General features: G+C 36.3%; 1 protein-coding gene across 1 annotated transcript; it reads right to left on the minus strand.

The window, feature by feature from the left end:
* Nucleotides 1–4,161: 4,161 nt before the first annotated feature.
* LOC127861877 (probable peroxisomal membrane protein PEX13) lies at nt 4,162–19,852 on the minus strand. Its single transcript, XM_052400588.1, has 4 exons — nt 19,623–19,852; nt 7,186–7,937; nt 4,832–4,960; nt 4,162–4,634 (listed from the first exon to the last, which is right to left on the minus strand). The coding sequence occupies exons 1-4, from the start codon at nt 19,703–19,705 to the stop codon at nt 4,234–4,236; spliced, it is 1,365 nt and encodes a 454-aa protein (XP_052256548.1). The 5' UTR covers nt 19,706–19,852; the 3' UTR covers nt 4,162–4,233.
* Between the last annotated feature and the right edge of the window lie 7 nt (nt 19,853–19,859).

Raw genomic sequence — 19,859 nt, forward strand, 5'->3', positions numbered from 1 at the left:
ATCACAGAAGCTCACCATGGGCGCATCATGTTCTGCATGTGAGCTACAAATTGTCATATAACAGTTTGTCCGAATTTGTGCTTCATTCTGTACAAGTCTCTTATATTATATGAACTCGGCACAAATAATCAGCATCTCAGTATTAACATCCATGTTTCGAAACAAAATTTTAAGACAGCACTCCCTCAGGTCAAAACTTAAATGTGTTCATGGCACTCTTCGTACCTCTGTTATGAAAGAATAGCAAGTACATGTACCTATTTAAAATGTATTCATTACTGTTCGGGTAGAAAATAATATGATTGTTCGCAACAAGCTGTTTTATTTTGCGCTAATAACACTTGTGTATGTGTGTAAGTTCTTTTGCAAGTACATACACAGTACAGTGCAGATGGGAGATTGTATTTTTTGGAGCGAAAAAGGGCAAACAGTACATGCATTCTTAAACTTGACAAAACATTCATTTTCAGTTTACGAACATCTTGCTGACTCAGCGGAGACTATGATGTAGATAAATTAACAAATGACTATATTTACTTCAATTGAGTATGTGTATGCCACGCTTATCAGATGTGACCTAATCTAAAAGGTCAAAATACGTCTAACAGTTCTTTCTAAACATGTCATGTGAGAATGTAACAATGTGCTGTTTATAACAAATCCGATTACAATTATGTCGAACCGATCGTAGTCCATTAATATTTTGTCCTCATTTAACATATATAATTGTATAACATTCAATGATAATGCTAGTCCGTTCATTACCTTATTACATATATGGCACATTAGATGCAGTTGATATTCCATATACGCCCATATTACATATAAGCACATTATTTTAAAACATATCAAGTGGACGAAAAATGTACATTTAACATGATTCAAAAGCTGATGTGTGTACTATATTTAACCAATTAGTTAAAATAATTTATTTGTCATCTTTAAAACAGCATACATAAATAACAAGAGCTGTCAGAGGACAGTGCTCTCGACTATTCGAGTGCTTGACAGTATAACGTAAGCAATCATGGGGACATTGTTCATATCCAATAATTCATTAGACGATCTTTCAAAAGTAAAAAAAGGAAAAAAAAAAGTTTTTTATTTTGGGGGGGGGGGGGAGGGGGGTGAGAGGGGGGTATAATGTGGTCATTTATAAGATGATGTTTAAAAAAAAAATTGGGGGGGGGAGGTTGGGGGGGGGGAAGGCATTCTGGGTAGGGGTGTGGGGTATTGTTTGGGTGGAATCCATTGTGGTATTCAGGTAAGTGTTGTTTTGTCAAAGTTATAATAAAATGTGATCATAAATAAAGATGTTATGGCAATTTGTTCAATTATCTAAGTGTAAAAGGGGCCATAATTATGACAAAATGCTTGATACAGTTGTCTGCTCTTGTTTATAGGTTGGGGTCATGTTGGTAAACAAGTATGCAACATTTAAAAGGCACGGCATGGCACGGAACGCCGACGCCGGGATGAGTAGGATAGCTCCACTATATATATTTCATATATAATAGTCGAAGTAAAAATAGAAACATAACCTACGAGTTCTTATTCTAAGAAGTTGAAAGGTACTGGTCACTTAGATATTTCATACTGTATTGGTTTTTCATTGTACTAGAAAGGTCACAGACCTACTTTCCAGATAATGAAATGCGAAGGTTTCAACAATTTAGATCTGATATATAAAACCCTGATGACCTTAAACCTGTAAGAGTAATCTTATTCTTTGCAAAAGGTTCCAGGACTTGAGAGTGAACATATGTGATAAATAATTTTAATATGGCATGATATAAATTTTATGATAAAATCGAAGTCCTTACTAGCTGAACAAAACATGAGTTTGTCCTTTCACCACTTATATGCCCTTGATTCAAACAACATGTCCCCTTATGGTAAACATATCAGGCAAGTTAATGAATAAGGAAGTTAAAGGTTGGACTGGAGAACTGACCTTTCAGTGTGACCTTGAATTTGAGTCAGGAAAAGCTTTATTACAACAGACAATCTGTCTTCAGATGGTGACCATTTTTTGCAAGTTATTTTAGAAGTGTTGCATTGTACTATGAGAAGGAAAATGAGTGTTACACAAGACACGTCCTCTTTTTGTAGTGAACATATTTTGACCTAAGACCTTTACTTTTTAAGGGTACAATGAATTTCAAAGTTGCAGTCCTGAGAAGCTGTCATACTATAACACATACAAACCACAATTGTGAAAGCTATATTGCAGAGCCTTTTTGAAGTCAGCTTGACATGAATGTCTTAACTCAGTGCACAATTGCAAATGTAATACAGAGGGTCACAACACTGCAGATTCCGGGTGCTTTATCACAACACTGCAGATCCCGGGTGCTTTATTTGATAATTGAACCTAGTCAACATGTTGAAAAGCATTTAAAATGAGATCATGAAAAAAATCATGCCAATTAAGGGTCATTACTAGACCTTTTTCTGAGAAGCTTTTCATGAACAAATCGGCAAACAAGAGATGTGTTCGTCAGAAACACAATGCCCCCTGTTGCGCCGCTTTGAAAAAAATAAAAAATAAAATTATTTTATTTTTACCTTTGACTTTGAAGGATGACATTGACCTTGAACTTCCACCACTCAAAATGTGCAGTTTCATGAGAATGCTGCTTTGAAAAAAAATATTTGTTTTTTTTTGTTTACCTTTGATCTTGAAGGATGACCTTGACCTTGAACTTCCACCACTCAAAATGTGCAGCTTCATGAGATACACATGCATGCCAAATATCAAGTTGCTATCTTCAATATTTGAAAAAGTTATGGCCAATGTTAATGTTTTCGGACGGACAGACGCCATACATTTGACATTTGACCTTGAAGGATAACCTTGACCTTCACCTCTCACCACTCAAAATGTTCAGCTCCATGAGATACACATGCATGCCAAATATCAAGTTGCTATCTTCAAAAGTGAAAAAGTTATGGCCAATGTTAAAGTTTTTGGATGGACGGAAAGATGCCATATATTAGACATTTGACCATAAAGGATGACCTTGACCTTTCACCACTCAAAATGTGCAGCTCCGTGAGTTGCACATGCATGCCAAATTTAAAGTTGCTATCTTTAACATTAAAAAAGTTATGGCCAATGCTAATGTTTTCGGACGGACAGACGCCATATATTTGACATTTGACCTTTCAGGTTATGGCCAATGTTAAAGTTTTTGGACTGACGGACAGACACCATATATTAGACATTTGACCTTGAAGGATGACCTTCACCTTTCACCACTCAATATGTGCAGCTCCGTGAGATACACATGCATGCCAAATATCAAGTTGCTATCTTCAATATTGAAAAAGTAATGGTCATTAAAGTTTTCGAACGGATGGACAGACTGACATACACACATACTGACACACTGACGGACAGTTCAACTGCTATATGCCACCCTACCAGGGGCATAAAAAGTTAAAGAGTGGAATATTATTTAACTTGGCCAAACAAACACTGCAATATTTAAATTCTGATTAATACCATTGAATGCACCTACATAAGCCAACCAATATACCTTACCATCTTCAATAGGTGGCTTGGTAATATAAATTAGATAAATCAAAGGCTTCCATACAAATTAATAAAGTAGCAACTTACCTACTACATGCACTTACATATGAATCATGACAGTTTATTTTTTGACAGTGATATAATTATATATTATTTGATAGTAATATAAAGCAGGTAGAGTATTTGTAAAAAATATTAACAGTATTATTCAAACAAAAGCTGTCACCATAAATGACATATGCCCCCGAAAAACACTTTATCAAAACCTAAACGCAGATTTCAAAACCAAAATGTGGACCCTTAGTTCAAGGTCAAGGTCAAAGGGGTCAAAATTTGTTGTGTATGGAAATGCCTTGTCCATATACATATGCATACCAAATATGAAGGTCACATCTGAAGCGACATTGAAGTTATGAGCATTTTTCGAAACCTTAAAGCAAACTGTGACGGAAAGACAGACGGACATGCAATCACTATATGCCCACCTTCGGAGGCATTAAAATAAAGTTGCTGAAACAATTTTCTCATAATTTTGATTGTACAATTTCAATCATTTAAACTTTCTTTGACAGCAGAATCAAAGGCCGATCATCTGGGTCTACATAAAAACTTGCAGTGTGGCATTCACGTATTTTACACTTTAATATTAGAATTATACAATACAACTGCTATCACCAAAATGAAATGGCTAAATATTATGCCTTGTCATTTTGGTAAACTTCTGGCAATTCAGGAACCTGATCCAATGGGCTAGAATTGTTTAGCAGGGTTGAGTCCATGTTTTGAATACTTCTCTCCCTAGTAAACTCAGTCTGAATTTGGTTTTCAAAGTTCACAGCACTTGGTGACTGGTGTAGTCCTATGGCTTCTGCACCAGATTGCACTGATGGTTGACTAAGACTGGAGACTGAATTTATATTTGATTTTCCAGCCTGACTTTGATCGCTGAATGTTTCCAGTTCATTATTCACAGGATAGTTAGAAACTTTGGTTCCTCTACGCTTACCAAGGACCTTAATATAGTTTGCTGGGACCAGGCCAACAGTCTTGCCATCAATGCTCCCAAGGAGCCAACCTTTCACTCTTGGCTGCATCTCTGCAAACATATCACACCTTAAACATGAAAATATGTTTAAGCTCAAATACAAGAGCTCAAAAACCTGGTTAAAATGAATCAAACTTACAGAATCTTAAATATGGAAAAAAGTGTAAATGTAGGCCATATAAATCGTATGGCAAGCTAAAAATTACATGCCAAAAAATAAATAAAGAGGGGGGAGGGGGTTCTCACACCTTTTGGAGCTATGTGGATGTTTGCACCAGCCTGGAAAGACAGCTCATCATTGCTCTGGGCCTGGAAGTTGTACAGGGTTTTACCCACAAAGTGGTCTTCTTCTCCTGTTGCCCAGCCTTGGCCAACACCTGATCAAACACACACAAGAAAGTATGGTAAACAAGGGGACCATGATGACCATTCAGCACTCACTGTAGTTCACAGACAACAATTGTTAAGAGGTTACTTGTGATCTAGTTTTTGACTTGACCTGGATTCAAACAAGGCCTTCATATTGTCAAGATAAATATTCTGACCAAGTTTGTCAAGAGCGAGTCATAAATATGGCCTTTAGAGAGAAGACAAGGTTGTTCTAAGATATGACCTGGTTACCTAGTTTTTGAATGCACTTGTCACAGATTCAAACTCGGCCTAGATACTGTCAATATAAACATTATAATCAAGATATAGCAAGCATGCATCATAAATATTGTTTGATTGAATTTTTTTTATTACTATACCTGAAGATTATACAAGGCTACCTCATTTCTAGTTGCATGACTTTGATTTAAACTTGGCTTTGATATTCTTACAATTAATATAATGACCAAGTTTCATCAAGATTGAGTCATAAATGTGTCCTCTAGAGTAGTACAAAGGTAGTTCTTAGATTTGAACTGATGACCTAGTTTTTGGACGCAAATGACACAGATTAGAACTCACACTACAAAATGACAAGATAAACATTTTGACAGAATATGCTATTGAAATTTAGGTACTTTTGGATGTAATAATTCTTCTTCTCTGATATATTTCCTTTCATGAATTTTTTGCATTGTTTACATTATACATAATGAACCATATGTCAAGGTTATCCAATGTCCAAATTCCTGATTCCAAAACGGATTGACCTACTTGTCTTATTTAGTAAAGCAATTTGAACCAATCAGCGCCATCGTTTAAATAAACGGTTATCCAATTGAAACACCACTTTTTTAACAGTGGTATAAAGGCACAGTTGTCATGTTGAGTATTGCGTTTATAACACCCATTAACATTTATAAGTAAAGCTATTTTTAAATTATTAGATTTTTATTAAAGCACTGCACCAACACTGCAAAGTACCATATGTTATACATGATTCAGCCCAGTAAAATTAGGCTGACCATATGGCCGTTTACGACCATTTTAATGCAGAGTTTTTTATATTAAGCAGTATGCTCGGGCAATGGTTTTTAACCGAAGTCCCGAGGGTAAACAACCCCATTAGTATTCGTAGTCTGACAGAGTTTCTTTAAGAGTCATCAATGTGGTAAAGTGGAGACAAGGTTTTTCTAAGATTGACCTAGTGACCTTGTTTTGAATGCACATGACCAAGATAAAAACTTTGCCTAGATATTGTAAAATAAACATTATAACAAAATTACATATGGATTGAGAAATTAATGTGGCCGCCATAGTGGTAACAAGGTTTTGACAAGATTAGAGGGCTGATCACAATCACTTAACTTGAACACTATGACTATGCGATCATATCAACAACAAAAACTATTATTATAATTTTGTTGAAAGTTAAAAAGAATCTTCTTATATAACTAATTAAAACAATGAATTAATCTACTTAAACAAAATTCAGACAAATCATGTGGTGTAAAGAAACTATTGTCATACCAGTACCCAGTTTATAAAAAAGGTTGTGTGTGTACAGTAAATCCTTCATCTCTTTGACCTTGCGATTTAACCAAAAAAGTGTGGTAATATTTTGGATGTTTTCACTGTCAATGACTTTGGATGTTTTCACTGTCAATGACTGTCACATTGGGAACACAAAAACGTAAGGTGTTAAATATTAAAGAATTTCATATCTTTTTTGTTATTACTATGAGAGTTTTCATTCTGTTATGTCAATTTCATCCCACCATGAATCCATGTTTATCAAGTATAATAATTAATCTGCATAATCAATTTAAATGTGATACAAGTATCACCATATATAGCAAAGGGGGGGGGGGGGGGGTATTGGAAATGCAAAGGATATCTGCCTGTAGACCAAACTTTGGAGGCATTCTTTAAAAAGTTTCAACGTAAAGCATGGCCACTGGTAAGCATTATCTCTACTTATATGAAGTCATGCATGTGCAATTTTCATCTGAAGATTAAATATTACACAAGTAATGCACCTTTTTCAACTAAGACATTCTGTATTAACAGTATCCCCTTTATTTTTTGTATTTATTTATATATGTCCGGAGCATAGCTAAAAAAATTAATGAGGAGTCAACTTGAAACTTAAAAGGTAAGTATACCTCATGGAGAAGCTATGAAGTTTACAAGAGCCATAACTGTTGCTTTCATATTTTATTAGATACTCTACCTTGACCAGCAAAAGTGGACTGCAAAAATTTCCATATAAGCCATGGTCCGCCCATGATGATTGCAAAGAACATCAGCACTGGCCAGCTGCTCTTTCCTTTGCCTGGCCCAGGAGTTCCAAGGCCCTGTGTCACAGTGTCCCCGGCTTCTGTCCAGGCTTCTTCTGCAAATCCTTGAGGTCTTAAACGTAACAACACCAACAACTTTCTGTACATGTATCTTATTGTTCTAAATAGTGCGAATGCAGAAAATATTTGAGCAAATTGAGTCTTCATTCTGCTGAAGTTGTCAGCAACTCCTATCACAGCTCGAAATGAATTGAACACCGCTTGAAACGTCGAGTCTAACATCATGCTCACAGAAGAAAAAGCACCAACTATGCTCTCAATTGACTGAAAGGCAGGCCGTGAACTTTCTTCAGCCATTCTTGCAAAGGAATTGTATTCATTATTTTGTGCACCATAGCCGTATCGGTTCATCCCATATCCACCATAGCCTCCGCCGTACATACTGGATCCATACATTCCAGAGCTGTACCCTCCGTACATGCTGCTGTAAGGGCTGCTGTACATGCCACCACCTCCATAGCTGTATGGACTGCTGTAGGATCCCCCGTAACCATTTCCAGGAGAATAACTGGAGTATCCTAATGTGGGAGAACGTGATGGGACTGGGGGAGGGGCGTCCCCACCACCTGTTGTTGGTGATAAACCCGACAGTGATGATCCCAGTCCATATGATGACGGAGCTGGTCTATAAAAGAATTAGTGATATATTATCAATAGACATCTTGTGTACAAAAGAACATACTGTATGTTTGGTAAATTTGATATTTTTTTGAATTTTAGTTCATAAATGGGAAATTGTGTGTTAGATTTTCAGCAAAAAATTGTCCAGAAAACATTTTGTGTCTTATTAACTTTTAAATTGACTGTAGATTGCCAAACTATAAATAACCTTGTTCAATTAGTTTTAGATAATGTCAAAGCTTGCACTACATAAAACTGGTATTAATATAACTGTTAAGCTTGTGTGAACTGTCCCAGTATTTTGCATTATATATGGCACAAAAACATACAACTGTTCATACTGCCAAACCCATTTGTCAGCTATGTCCTGTGTGTTATAAGTTTGTAGAACAATTATTAGGGCTCTGGTTGACAATAATACTCTTACTTGTCATTTTTGTAATACTGTCTGACAAGCCTTGCAATCATTGGTTGAATGTTTTTCCTTATTCACACATAGTGGAGCGCTCAAGATTGAAGTACTACTATTATGCGCCTACAAATCTATTATAAAATATAAATATCTAATAAAAATGCATATCAAAAACAAGAGGCCCTGAAAGGCCCAAAGTCGCTCACCTAAGATAACAAGATAATATTGGGACAAATCTTCTGACCAAGTTTCATGAAGATCGGAAAATAAATTTGGCCTCTAGAGTGTTAACAAGGTTTTAATATAGCCATATAAGGAAAAATGCCCCGCCCCCTGGCAGCCATGTTTTCCATTCAACAGGCATCATTTTTGAACTTGTCCAATATACTATAGGGATGAATATTCTGACCAAGTTTCATGAAGATCAGACAGTAAATGTGGCCTCTAGAGTGTTAACAAGATTTTACTATAGCCATATAAGGAAAAATGCCCCGTCCAAAGGAAACCATGTTTTTCAAGCAAACATAATTATTTTTAAACTCATCCAAGATATTATTGAGACCAATCTTCTGACCAAATTTCATGAAGATTAGACAATAAATGTGGCCTCTAGAGTGTTAACAAGGTTTTACTATAGCCATATATATACAGCCATATAAGGAAAAATGCCCCGCCCCTGGTGGCCATGTTTTTAAAGCAACCAAAACCATTTTCGAACTCATCCAAGATACCATTGAAACAAATCTTCTGACCAAGTTTCATGATGATTGGAAAATAAATGTGACCTCTAGGAGTGTTAACAAGGTTTTACTATAGCCATATATACTAGCCATATAATGAAAAATGCCCCGTCCCCTGGTGGCCATGTTTTTTAACCAACCGGCATCATTTTTGAACTCGTCCAAGATATTATTGGGATGAATCTTCTGTCTGAGTTTCATGAAGATCGGACTATGTTGTGGCCTCTAGAGTGTTACAAGATTTTACTATATCCTTATATAGCCATATAAGGAAAAATGCCCCGACCATTGGCGGCCATGTTTTTCAAGCAAACTTAACCATTTTCAAATTTATCCAAGATATCAATAAGACAAATCTTCTGACCATATTTTATCAAGATTGGAAATAAATGTGGCCTCTAGAGTGTTAACAAGGTTTTACTATAGCCATATAAGGAAAAATGCCCCGCCCTCTGGCGGCCATATTTTTCAACCAACCGGCATCATTTTCGAACTCGTCCAAGATATTATTGGGATGAATCTTCTGACCAAGTTTCATGAAGATCAGACAATAAATGTGGCCTCTAGAGTGTTAACAAGATTTTACTATAGCCATATACAGGAAAATGCCCCGCCCCTAGGCAGCCATGTTTTGCTAGAGAGTAAAAGCAAGGTTTTACAATAGCTATTTAAGTAAAAATGCCCCGACCTCTGGCGGCCATGTTTTTCAACCAATGGGCATAATTTTCAAACTCGTCCAAGATATTATTGGGATGAATTTTCTGACCATATTTCATCAAGATTGGACAATAAATGTGGCCTCTAGAGTGTTAACAAGGTTTTACTATAGCCATATAAGGAAAAATGCCCCGCCCCCTGGCGACCATATTGTTCAACCAACCAGCATCATTTTCAAACTCATCCAAGATATTATTGGGATGAATCTTCTGACCAAGTTTCATGAAGATCAGACAATAAATGTGGCCCCTAGAGTGTTTACAAGATCATGAAGATCAGACAATAAATGTGGCCTCTAGAGTGTTAACAAGATTTTACTATAGCCATATAAGGAAAAATGCCCCGCCCCTAGGCAGCCATGTTTTTCAAGCAAATGTAACCATTTTCGAACTCATCCAAGATATTATGGAGACCAACATTCTGATCAAATTTCATGAAGATTGGACAATAAATGTGGCCTCTAGAGAGTTAACAAGGTTTTACTATAGCCATTTAAGGAAAAATGCCCCGCGCTCTGGCGGCCATGTTTTTCAACCAACCGGCATAATTTTCACACTCGTCCAAGATATTATTGGGATGAAATTTCTGACCATGTTTCATGAAGATCAGACAATAAATGTGGCCTCTATAGTGTTAACAAGATTTTACTATAGCCATATAAGGATAAATGCCCCTCCCCCTGGCAGCAATGTTTTTCAACCAACCGGCATCATTTTTGAACTCATCCAAGATATTATCGGGCTGAATCCTCTGACTAAGTTTCATGAAGATCAGACAGTAAATGTGGCCTCTATAGTGTTAACAAGATTTTACTATAGCCATAAAAGGAAAAATGCCCCGCCCCTTGGAAGCCATTTTTTCAAGCAAACATAATTATTTTCGAACTCTTCCAAGAAATCATTGAGACCAATCTTCTGACCAAATTTCATGAAGATTGGACAATAAATGTGGCCTCAAGAGTGTTAACAAAAAGGTTTTACTATAGCCATATATAGCCATATAAGGAAAAATGCCCCGCCCCTGGTGGCCATGTTTTTAAAGCAACCAAAATCATTTTCGAACTCATCCAAGATATCCTTAGGACAAATCTTCTGACCAAGTTTCATGATGATCGAAAAATAAATGTGACCTCTAGAGTGTTAACAATGTTTTACTATAGCCATATAAAGAAAATAGCCCCGCCCCTGTGGTGGCCATGTTTTTCAACCAACCGGCATCATTTTTTAACTCGTCCAAGATATTATTGGGATGAATCTTCTGACCGAGTTTCATGAAGATCGGACTATAAATGTGGCCTCTAGAGTGTTAACAAGATTTTACTATAGCCTTATAAAGCCATATAATATACAACTGTTCATACTGCTAAACCCATTTGTCAGCTATGTCCTGTGTGTCATAAGTATGTAGAACAATTAGTAGGGCTCTGGTTGACAATATTACTCTTACTTGTCTTTTTTGTAATACTGTCTCACAAGCCTTGCAATCATTGGTTGAATGTTTTTCCTTATTCACATATAGTGCAGCGCTCAAGATTGAAGTACTACTATTATGCGCCTACAAATCTATTATAAAATATTAATATCCAATAAAAATGCATATCAAAAACAAGAGGCCCTGAAAGGTCCAAAGTTGCTCACCTAAGATAACAAGATAATATTGGGATTCTGACCAAGTTTCATTAAGATCGGAAAATAAATTTGGCCTCTAGAGTGTTAACAAGGTTTTAATATAGCCATATAAGGAAAAATGCCCCGCCCCCTGGCAGCCATGTTTTCCAACCAACCGGCATCATTTTTGAACTCGTCCAATATATTATCGGGATGAATATTCTGACCAAGTTTCATGAAGATCAGACAGTAAATGTGGCCTCTATAGTGTTAACAAGATTTTACTATAGCCCTATAAGGAAAAATGCCCCGCCCAAAGGAAGCCATGTTTTTCAAGCAAACATAATTATTTTCAAACTCATCTAAGATATCATTGAGACCAATCTTCTGACCAAATTTCATGAAGATTGGACAATAAATGTGGCCTCTAGAGTGTTAATTAGGTTTTACTATAGCCATATATATACAGCAATATAAGGAAAAATGCCCCCCCCCCTGGTGGCCATGTTTTTAAAGCAACCAAAACCATTTTCGAACTCATCCAAGATATCATTGGGACAAATCTTCTTACCAAGTTTCATGATGATCGGAAAATAAATGTGACCTCTAGGAGACTTAACAAGGTTTTACTATAGCCATATATACTAGCCATATAAGGAAAAATGCCCCGTCCCCTGGTGGCCATGTTTTTCAACCAACCGGCATCATTTTTGAACTCGTCCAAGATATTATTGGGATGAATCTTCTGTCTGAGTTTCATGAAGATCGGACTATGTTGTGGCCTCTAGAGTGTTAACAAGATTTTACAATATCCTTTTATAGCCATATAAGGAAAAATGCCCCAACCATTGGCGGCAATGTTTTTCAAGCAAACGTAACCATTTTCAAACTCATCCAAGATATAAATAAGACAAATCTTCTGACAATATTTCATAAGGATTTGACAATAAATGTGGCCTCTAGAGTGTTAACAAGGTTTTACTATAGCCATATCAAGAAAATAGCCCCGCCCCTGTGGTGGTCATGTTTTTCAACCAACCGGCATCATTTTGGAACATGTATAAGATATTATTGGGATGAATCTTCTGACCGAGTTTCATGAAGATCAGACTATAAATGTGGCCTCTAGAGTGTTAACAAGATTTTACTTTAGCTTTATATCGCCATATAAGGAAAAATGCCCCGCCCCTTGGCGGCCATGTTATTCCAGCAAACGTAACCATTTTCGAATTCATCCAAGATATCATTAAGACAAATCTTCTGACCATATTTCATCAAGATTGGACAATAAATGTGGCCTCTAGAGTGTTAACAAGGTTTTACTATAGCCATATTAGGAAAAATGCCCCTCCCCCTAATGGCCATGTTTTTCAACCATACGGAATCTTTTTCGAACACATCCAAGATATTATTAGGATGAATCTTCTGACCAAGTTTCATTAAGATTGGACAATAAATGTGGCCTCTAGAGTGTTAACAAGATTTTACTATAGCCATATAAGGGAAAATGCCCCGCCCCTTGGCAGCCATGTTTTTCAAGCAAAGGTTACCATTTTTGTACTCATCAAAGATATCAGTGGGACAAATCTTCTGAGCAAGTTTCATGAAGATCGGAAAATAAATGTGGCCTCTAGAGTGTTAACAAGGTTTTACTATAGCCATATAAGTAAAAATGCCCTGCCTCCTGGCGGCCATGTTTTTCAACCAACCGGCATCATTTTCGAAATCATCCAAGATATTATGAGGATGAATCTTCTGACCAAGTTTCATGAAGATCAGACAATAAATGTGGCCTCCAGAGTGTTAACAAGATTTTACTATTGCCATATATAGCCATATAAGGAAAAATGCCCCGCCCCTATGCAGCCATCAGAACTCCAGATAAGGTTTTGTGAAATTCTTAACGTTGCTTCCAGATTTTCAAAAAGAATTCTTAACTCTAAAATTTTATTCTTAACGTTACTACTAAGTTTTGGAAAATAATTCTGAGCTTTTTTTAATGACCTGAAAATAAATAACAATGGGTGTAATCGTATCAGAACTTTTCTATAATGTCTTTCATAACATTCAACTTTGGTTCGCTTTGCGTAAAATATGTTAAAAGCGTGTTTTTGCACGCTTTGCAGTTTTTTAGGACGTCCTCTGGGGGCAGCCATTTTTTTATCAATAGTACACGCTGCTTTTATTGGAAAAAATGTGCTTCGTTAAACAAACCCGATAACCATTCTATACTAGTACCAAAAAGGTCTTTAATACGCTTAAAGAACTCAATAACAAGGGACAAAATTGTCACAAAACCAGGTTTTCATTGTGAAAAAAAAAATCTGATAAAGGGAGAAAACTCAAACTGAACTTTTGAAATGAACAAACAAAATTAACCCCCTTTGTAAGTTTGTTTTTAAAAAAATCTATTTTTAGTCGTGGCAACCTTGACATTGGAGATATTGACGTGATTCTTTCGTGCGACACACTGTCCCATGATGGTGAACAAATTTGTCAAATGATTTTAAAATCTCACAATGAATGACATAGTTATGGCCAGGACAAGCTCATTTATGGCCATTTTTGACCTTTGAACTCAAAGTGTGACCTTGACCTTGGAGATATCGACGTAATTATTTAGCGCGACACACCGTCCAATGATGGTGAACAAATGTGCCAAATGATTTTAAAATCTGACAATGAACGACATAGTTATGGCCCGGACAAGCTTGTTCCGCCCGCCCGCCAGCCCGCCCGCCCGCATTCTCCAATCTAATAACCAGTTTTTTCCTTCGGAAAACCTGGTTAAAAATCGATACGAACCGATGTAAAAATAATATTCGTAACTTGATTTTGTAATCTTTAATTGTACGACCAGATTTAAAAATAAATACGTAACGGACTTGAAAATAATTCTTATTTACGATGTAAGCAAATGTAACAATTTTCGAACTCATCCAAGATATCATTGAAAACAATCTGCTGACCAAATTTCATGAAGATTGGACAATAAATGTGGCCTCTAGAGAGTAAACCAGGAAAATGTTGACGCCGCACAACGCACAACGGACAAAAGGCGATCACAAAAGCTCACCATGAGCACGTTGTGCTCAGGTGAGCTAAAAATGTTAAAGGACTTTCAAAAATTGCATTATTTTATCCATTTCTCATTGCACACATAAAGAAATAATCTGTTATTCAGCATTTCCACTGCTGGACAATTTGAAGTACATGTAGCATACTATAAACAAGTGTCTATGCAATAACAGGGGGTTTGACATTAACTTTTTTAGCGAGACTATTGGACCAGATCCTCATGTAATCTAATAACCCAAATCTGATTTCTAATACACAATAATTTACAGAGCATCATAAAAGTGTCATGCAATTGTTAAATAAGGATTAATTTGTGAGCACAGGAAACTTAATTAGATGCATAAAGTCATACTAGAGTTGCGACACCTTAAGGGTTTTGCGGGTTGGAATGACTGGGGACTAAAAAAAGTGGGTACGAACATTTTGGGTAAGAAAACTGTGGGAATGAAAATTTGGGTACGACACAAAAATGTGTGTAAACAAATTTTGGTTACAAAATTATGTGGGTACGAATTTTTTAGGTTCGAAAAAATTATGCCAAAACAAATTGGGTACGAAAAAAAAATGGTAAGAAATATATGTGTACGAAAAAAAATGTGGGCACAAAAACATTTGGGTTCGAAAAAAATGGATACGAAAAAAAATTGGGGTACGAACAAATTTGGTTACGAACAAAATTTGGGTACAAAAAATGGGTACGAAAAAACAAATGGTGCGAAAAAAATATGGGTACGAAATATTTTGGGTACAAAAAAAAATAAAAATCAAATTTGAATTGTCTAGCGCCTGAATTGTCTCCTGGGGGTGAATTGTCTTGGGGTTGCTATTAACGCTACATGTACTTCCGGCCAAGCCAGGTGGTTATAGCGATTGCGCAATAAAAAACACCACTTTTTCGTCATTTTATCAAAAACTAGATATTTCCCAGAAATTACGGATATGCCATCATGTAGATTGCGTTCTAGATGTCAAATTTCAGCAAACGTGTTGGGCCAGTTTTCAAGACTCCCAAATCGCGGCTATAACCAGGAGCTTAACTAATTTTAGTCACCATTATCATTCGTTCAATGAAAGTCATCAATTGATGACGTCCAATACATCACTCATTCCATACATGCCAGAATTTTTCAAGTCCAAATCGGGATATTCCATAAACAAGATCTGTCACCATAGGATGACTTATGCCCCCTATACACGCTTGATAGAAGTTATGAGCTTTTTTCGAAACCTTAACGCAGATTTTGAAACCTAAACGCGGACCCTAAGTTCAAGGTCAAGGTCACAGGGGTCAAAATTTGTGTGGGTATGGAAAGGCCTTGTCCATATACACATGCATACCAAATATGAAGGTTATATCAGACAATACCAAACTTCCAGTTTGGTGTCAGACATTCAGTCTGACGGATTGACAAATTCTGTCAGACCGGATGAGTGTTTGTCAGACCAAACAAAAAGAGAGAAAACACAAAATGAAATGACGGTTACACATAGTATTTATTTATATCATAATGACATAAATATATCAAGTATGTACTATCTAGTCATATCATAAAACAAGTATGTTACTATATATTACTAGATATTATCAGATATCGGAATAGAGATTGGAATTCAAATAATTGATTATCTTCTTCTCATTGTCTCCTTCCTCCTGAAAATCTGAGCAGTTATCACTCTTGTCATCTTTACAGTATTGATAATTGATTTGTTGAGTTTCTGCGTCAAAGTCTACGACATTATATAGTTCAGCAGTCTTCTGCTCATCTGAGGTACCTTCAATTAAAATATGATCAATCACTGGAGTCTTGTCAAAATTTGTTTGCCAATATTCTCAATATAACAGTATCAGTACCAGGTAATACTTTGGTAAGAAACCTCAGCATATCAGGCAAATCTTACAATTCAAAATATAAAGACAATAAAATTAGTTGTGAAATAATCTTTTGGAAAGAAGACAACAATATTTTGAAAATGAAATCACCTGAAAACAATTATACGTCAACGTTATTTTCGCTTCGCAATGCTGTTTACATTGAAGACAATTGACCTCTTTTGCCTATGTTTTCTACTATTATTTGCTAGCAGTATCTATATGTTTTGCTTTTAGTTTGCTATCATTTGCTTGTTTGTATCTATATGTTTTGCCTTTAGTCTGCTACTATTTTGCGTGCTTGTATCACATTGAAAACATAAAAACAACACTGGTATTAACGTATTTAGTTCTACATGTTTTGATGGCAAATATTGGAATCCCACGGAGCATCAGACGATAATTAATAAGATATTTATTATATTTTTTAAGTCGGACATTTTGGTCCGACGGATTGCAAAATCGAACGGACCTTGTCATAATCTGTCAGATATGTCCGTCGGTCTGACGAAGTTTGGTATTGTCTGTTATATCTGAAGGGACATAGAAGTTATGAGCATTTTTCAAAACCTAAACGCAGATTTCGAAACCAAAACGAGGACCCTATCTTCAAGGTCAAGGTCACAGGGGTCAAAATTTGTGTGCGTATGGAAAGGCCTTGTCCATATACACATGCATACCAAATATGAAGGTTATATCTCAAGGGACATAGAAGTTATGAGCATTTTTCAAAACCTAAACGCAGATTTCGAAACCTAAACGCGGACCCTATCTTCAAGGTCAAGGTCACAGGGGTCAAAATTTTTGTGCGTATGGAAAGGCCTTGTCCATATACACATGCATACCAAATATGAAGGTCATATCTCAAGAAACATAGAAGTCATGAGCATTTTTCAAAACCTAAACGCAGATTTCGAAACCCAAACGGCATAAATGCGGACCCTAAGTTCAAGGTCAAGATCACATAGAAGTCATGAGCATTTTTCAAAACCTAAACGCAGATTTCGAAACCCAAACGGCATAAATGCGGACCCTAAGTTCAAGGTCAAGATCACAGGGGTAATTTTTTTTGTATGTATGGAAAGGCCTTGTCTATATACACATGCATACCAAATTTGAAGGTTATATCTCAAGGGACATAGAAGTTATGAGCATTTTTCTAAACCTAAACGCAGATTTCGAAACCTAAACACGGACCCTGAGTTCAAGGTCAAGGTCACAGGGGTAAAAATTTGTGTGCGTATGGAAAGGCCTTGTCCATATACACATGCATACCAAATATGAAGGTTATATCTCAAGGGACATAGAAGTTATGAGAATTTTTTGAAACCTAAACGCAGATTTAGAAACCTAAGCGCGGACCTTTAGTTCAAGGTCAAAGTCACAGGGGTAAAAATTTGTGTGCGTATGGAAAGGCCTTGTCTATATACACATGCATACCAAATATGAAGGTAATATCTCAAGGGACATAGAAGTTATGAACATTTTACAAAAAACCTAAACGCAAAGTGTGACGGAAAGACGGACGGACAGACGGACAGTCCGATCACTATATGCCCCCTTTTCTTCGAAAGGGGGCATAAAAAAATGTTGGGACATTTGCCAAAAAGCAGGACACAGGTCACCTAAATCCATCAATCATGCCACCTTTATTGTAGTCAGTAATCAGTATATTTCTTACAAAACATGTGCACTATGCAGATGACTCTATAACGTGAAATGTGGGGCATGCGTCTGTTTGACATCCATTCAGGACAGAGGCATGTGTAAATCGTGTAAAGCCATGTGCGCGCATTGAGCACTGACTTAATCATAAATTAACTGTAAATTAAGATTTATGCAACATGTACAAACTATTTTCTGAAAATCAGTCGAAAACGAAAGTAAATTTATGTGAAACATCAATGTGTATCGGTCCGCACCAGTCTGTTTGAAATACTAAATTGGTATTTTGATGGGTTTTTTAGCCTCAGGTGGTATAACATACAGAATACTGCATAATAATATCTTTGAACTTGATTTGGGCTGTGAAATACAGAAACATTCTGCTTTTAATTCAATTCGATGCATCTTATCACTAGCAATTAGCAACTCCTATCATAATAACACCATCATTTCACTGTTTATCACCTTCAGATTACATTCTGTGTTTTCCGTCAGACACATCCAATGCAAATAAAACAGTATTCTTTTTACTGATTTCTGAAAGTTTTGCCATTTCTTGACTCTGTGATGATATTTTTCAACTCTGATGACGTCTGGTCAATAACATCAACACTGCATTGAAGCACAGCCTACAGCTAAAAGTTAATAATCGAGGTCAGCACTGAATAGTAAATTGGACCAGCATCATTCTGATGTAATTGCCCATTTGATTTTACTAAACTATGTTATTCTCACATGCTCCCATGCAGTGCTCCAGCTAGGATTTGAAAAGGGCAGGGGGGGGGGCTTTTTTGTCAAAAGGGCACTTCCCACACGCAGTATTTTGTCAAAAGGGCACTTTCGTGTGCGCTGGCGGTTCTGGAATGCTTCCTGTTGCATGTTAATTTATATGTTATCATTGTTAGAATCTATTATTCCCATTATTATTAAACCATTCAAATATAATGTCTAAACTGAGAAATAAATTAATTACAATGTAATCAGAGATTTATTTATAATCATATGTATTTTATTTATTTTTTAAGGGCAGGGGGGCCCTAGGAAAGGCAGGGCGGAGGTTCGGAGGGGCAGGGTGGGGCGCCCTTCAATTTAGGCCTAGCTGGAGGACTGCTCCCAGCCTCCCATGAATACAGGACAAATTACGTAATTAATTTATCAGCGGGAAGCTAACGAAAACAGGGTTTGAAATCAGGCATGTTTTAAAAAGAAGTATGCTCAAATACTTGTCGTTAATAAAATGCCTTTTTATACAGTTTTCCGAGTAAAATTGAAAAGGTCAAAAATTGGATTGTGCTGTGCTGATTTGATAACACTCTAGACTCTACTCGGATTTGTATAAACCCGACTGCATAAATTTATTAAGTCAAAACAACACATAAAACCAGTATTTTACCATGAGATAACACATAATTTAATATTAAAAAGCAATAAAAAAACAACAGTTATTGTAGTATATTAAGATCAGTGCGATAATGAGATTTTGACGTTTTCTTAGTTCAACTTGACCATTGATACATTTAGGACAAACGGTTTCCATGGTCTGTATAACTCTTTAACAATGACAACACAAATATTGAATTAACATTTATTAACTTATTACCCTGACATGAATGAAGACGGGGTTATATCATCCGATTGTTTGTTAATGCCTGGTCTTTCCCAAGGTTTTGGTGGCGAAGCCATTTCTGTTTTTCTGACATGATAGACTGGCTACACAAGTTTTACAATATCGTCGACCATTATGTATACAATTATTCAAAACCAGTCAATATATAGTCAGAAGTATTCCAAGTGTAACAGGTAATCGTCACTTCCTGGTTGTTGTTGACAATTATGA

The sequence above is a fragment of the Dreissena polymorpha genome, chromosome 16, assembly GCF_020536995.1.
Source record: "Dreissena polymorpha isolate Duluth1 chromosome 16, UMN_Dpol_1.0, whole genome shotgun sequence".
NCBI lineage: Eukaryota > Metazoa > Mollusca > Bivalvia > Myida > Dreissenidae > Dreissena > Dreissena polymorpha.

Coding starts and splice junctions, on each gene's coding strand:
- LOC127861877 (XM_052400588.1), bottom strand. CDS start 19,705: ATGGCTTCGCCACCAAAACCTTGGGAAAGACCAGGCATTAACAAACAA. Junction 7,938..19,622: donor CCGTCTTCATTCATGTCAGG/GTAATAAGTTAA, acceptor ATTCTTTTATAG/ACCAGCTCCGTCATCATATG. Junction 4,961..7,185: donor GTCCACTTTTGCTGGTCAAG/GTAGAGTATCTA, acceptor GTGTTTGATCAG/GTGTTGGCCAAGGCTGGGCA.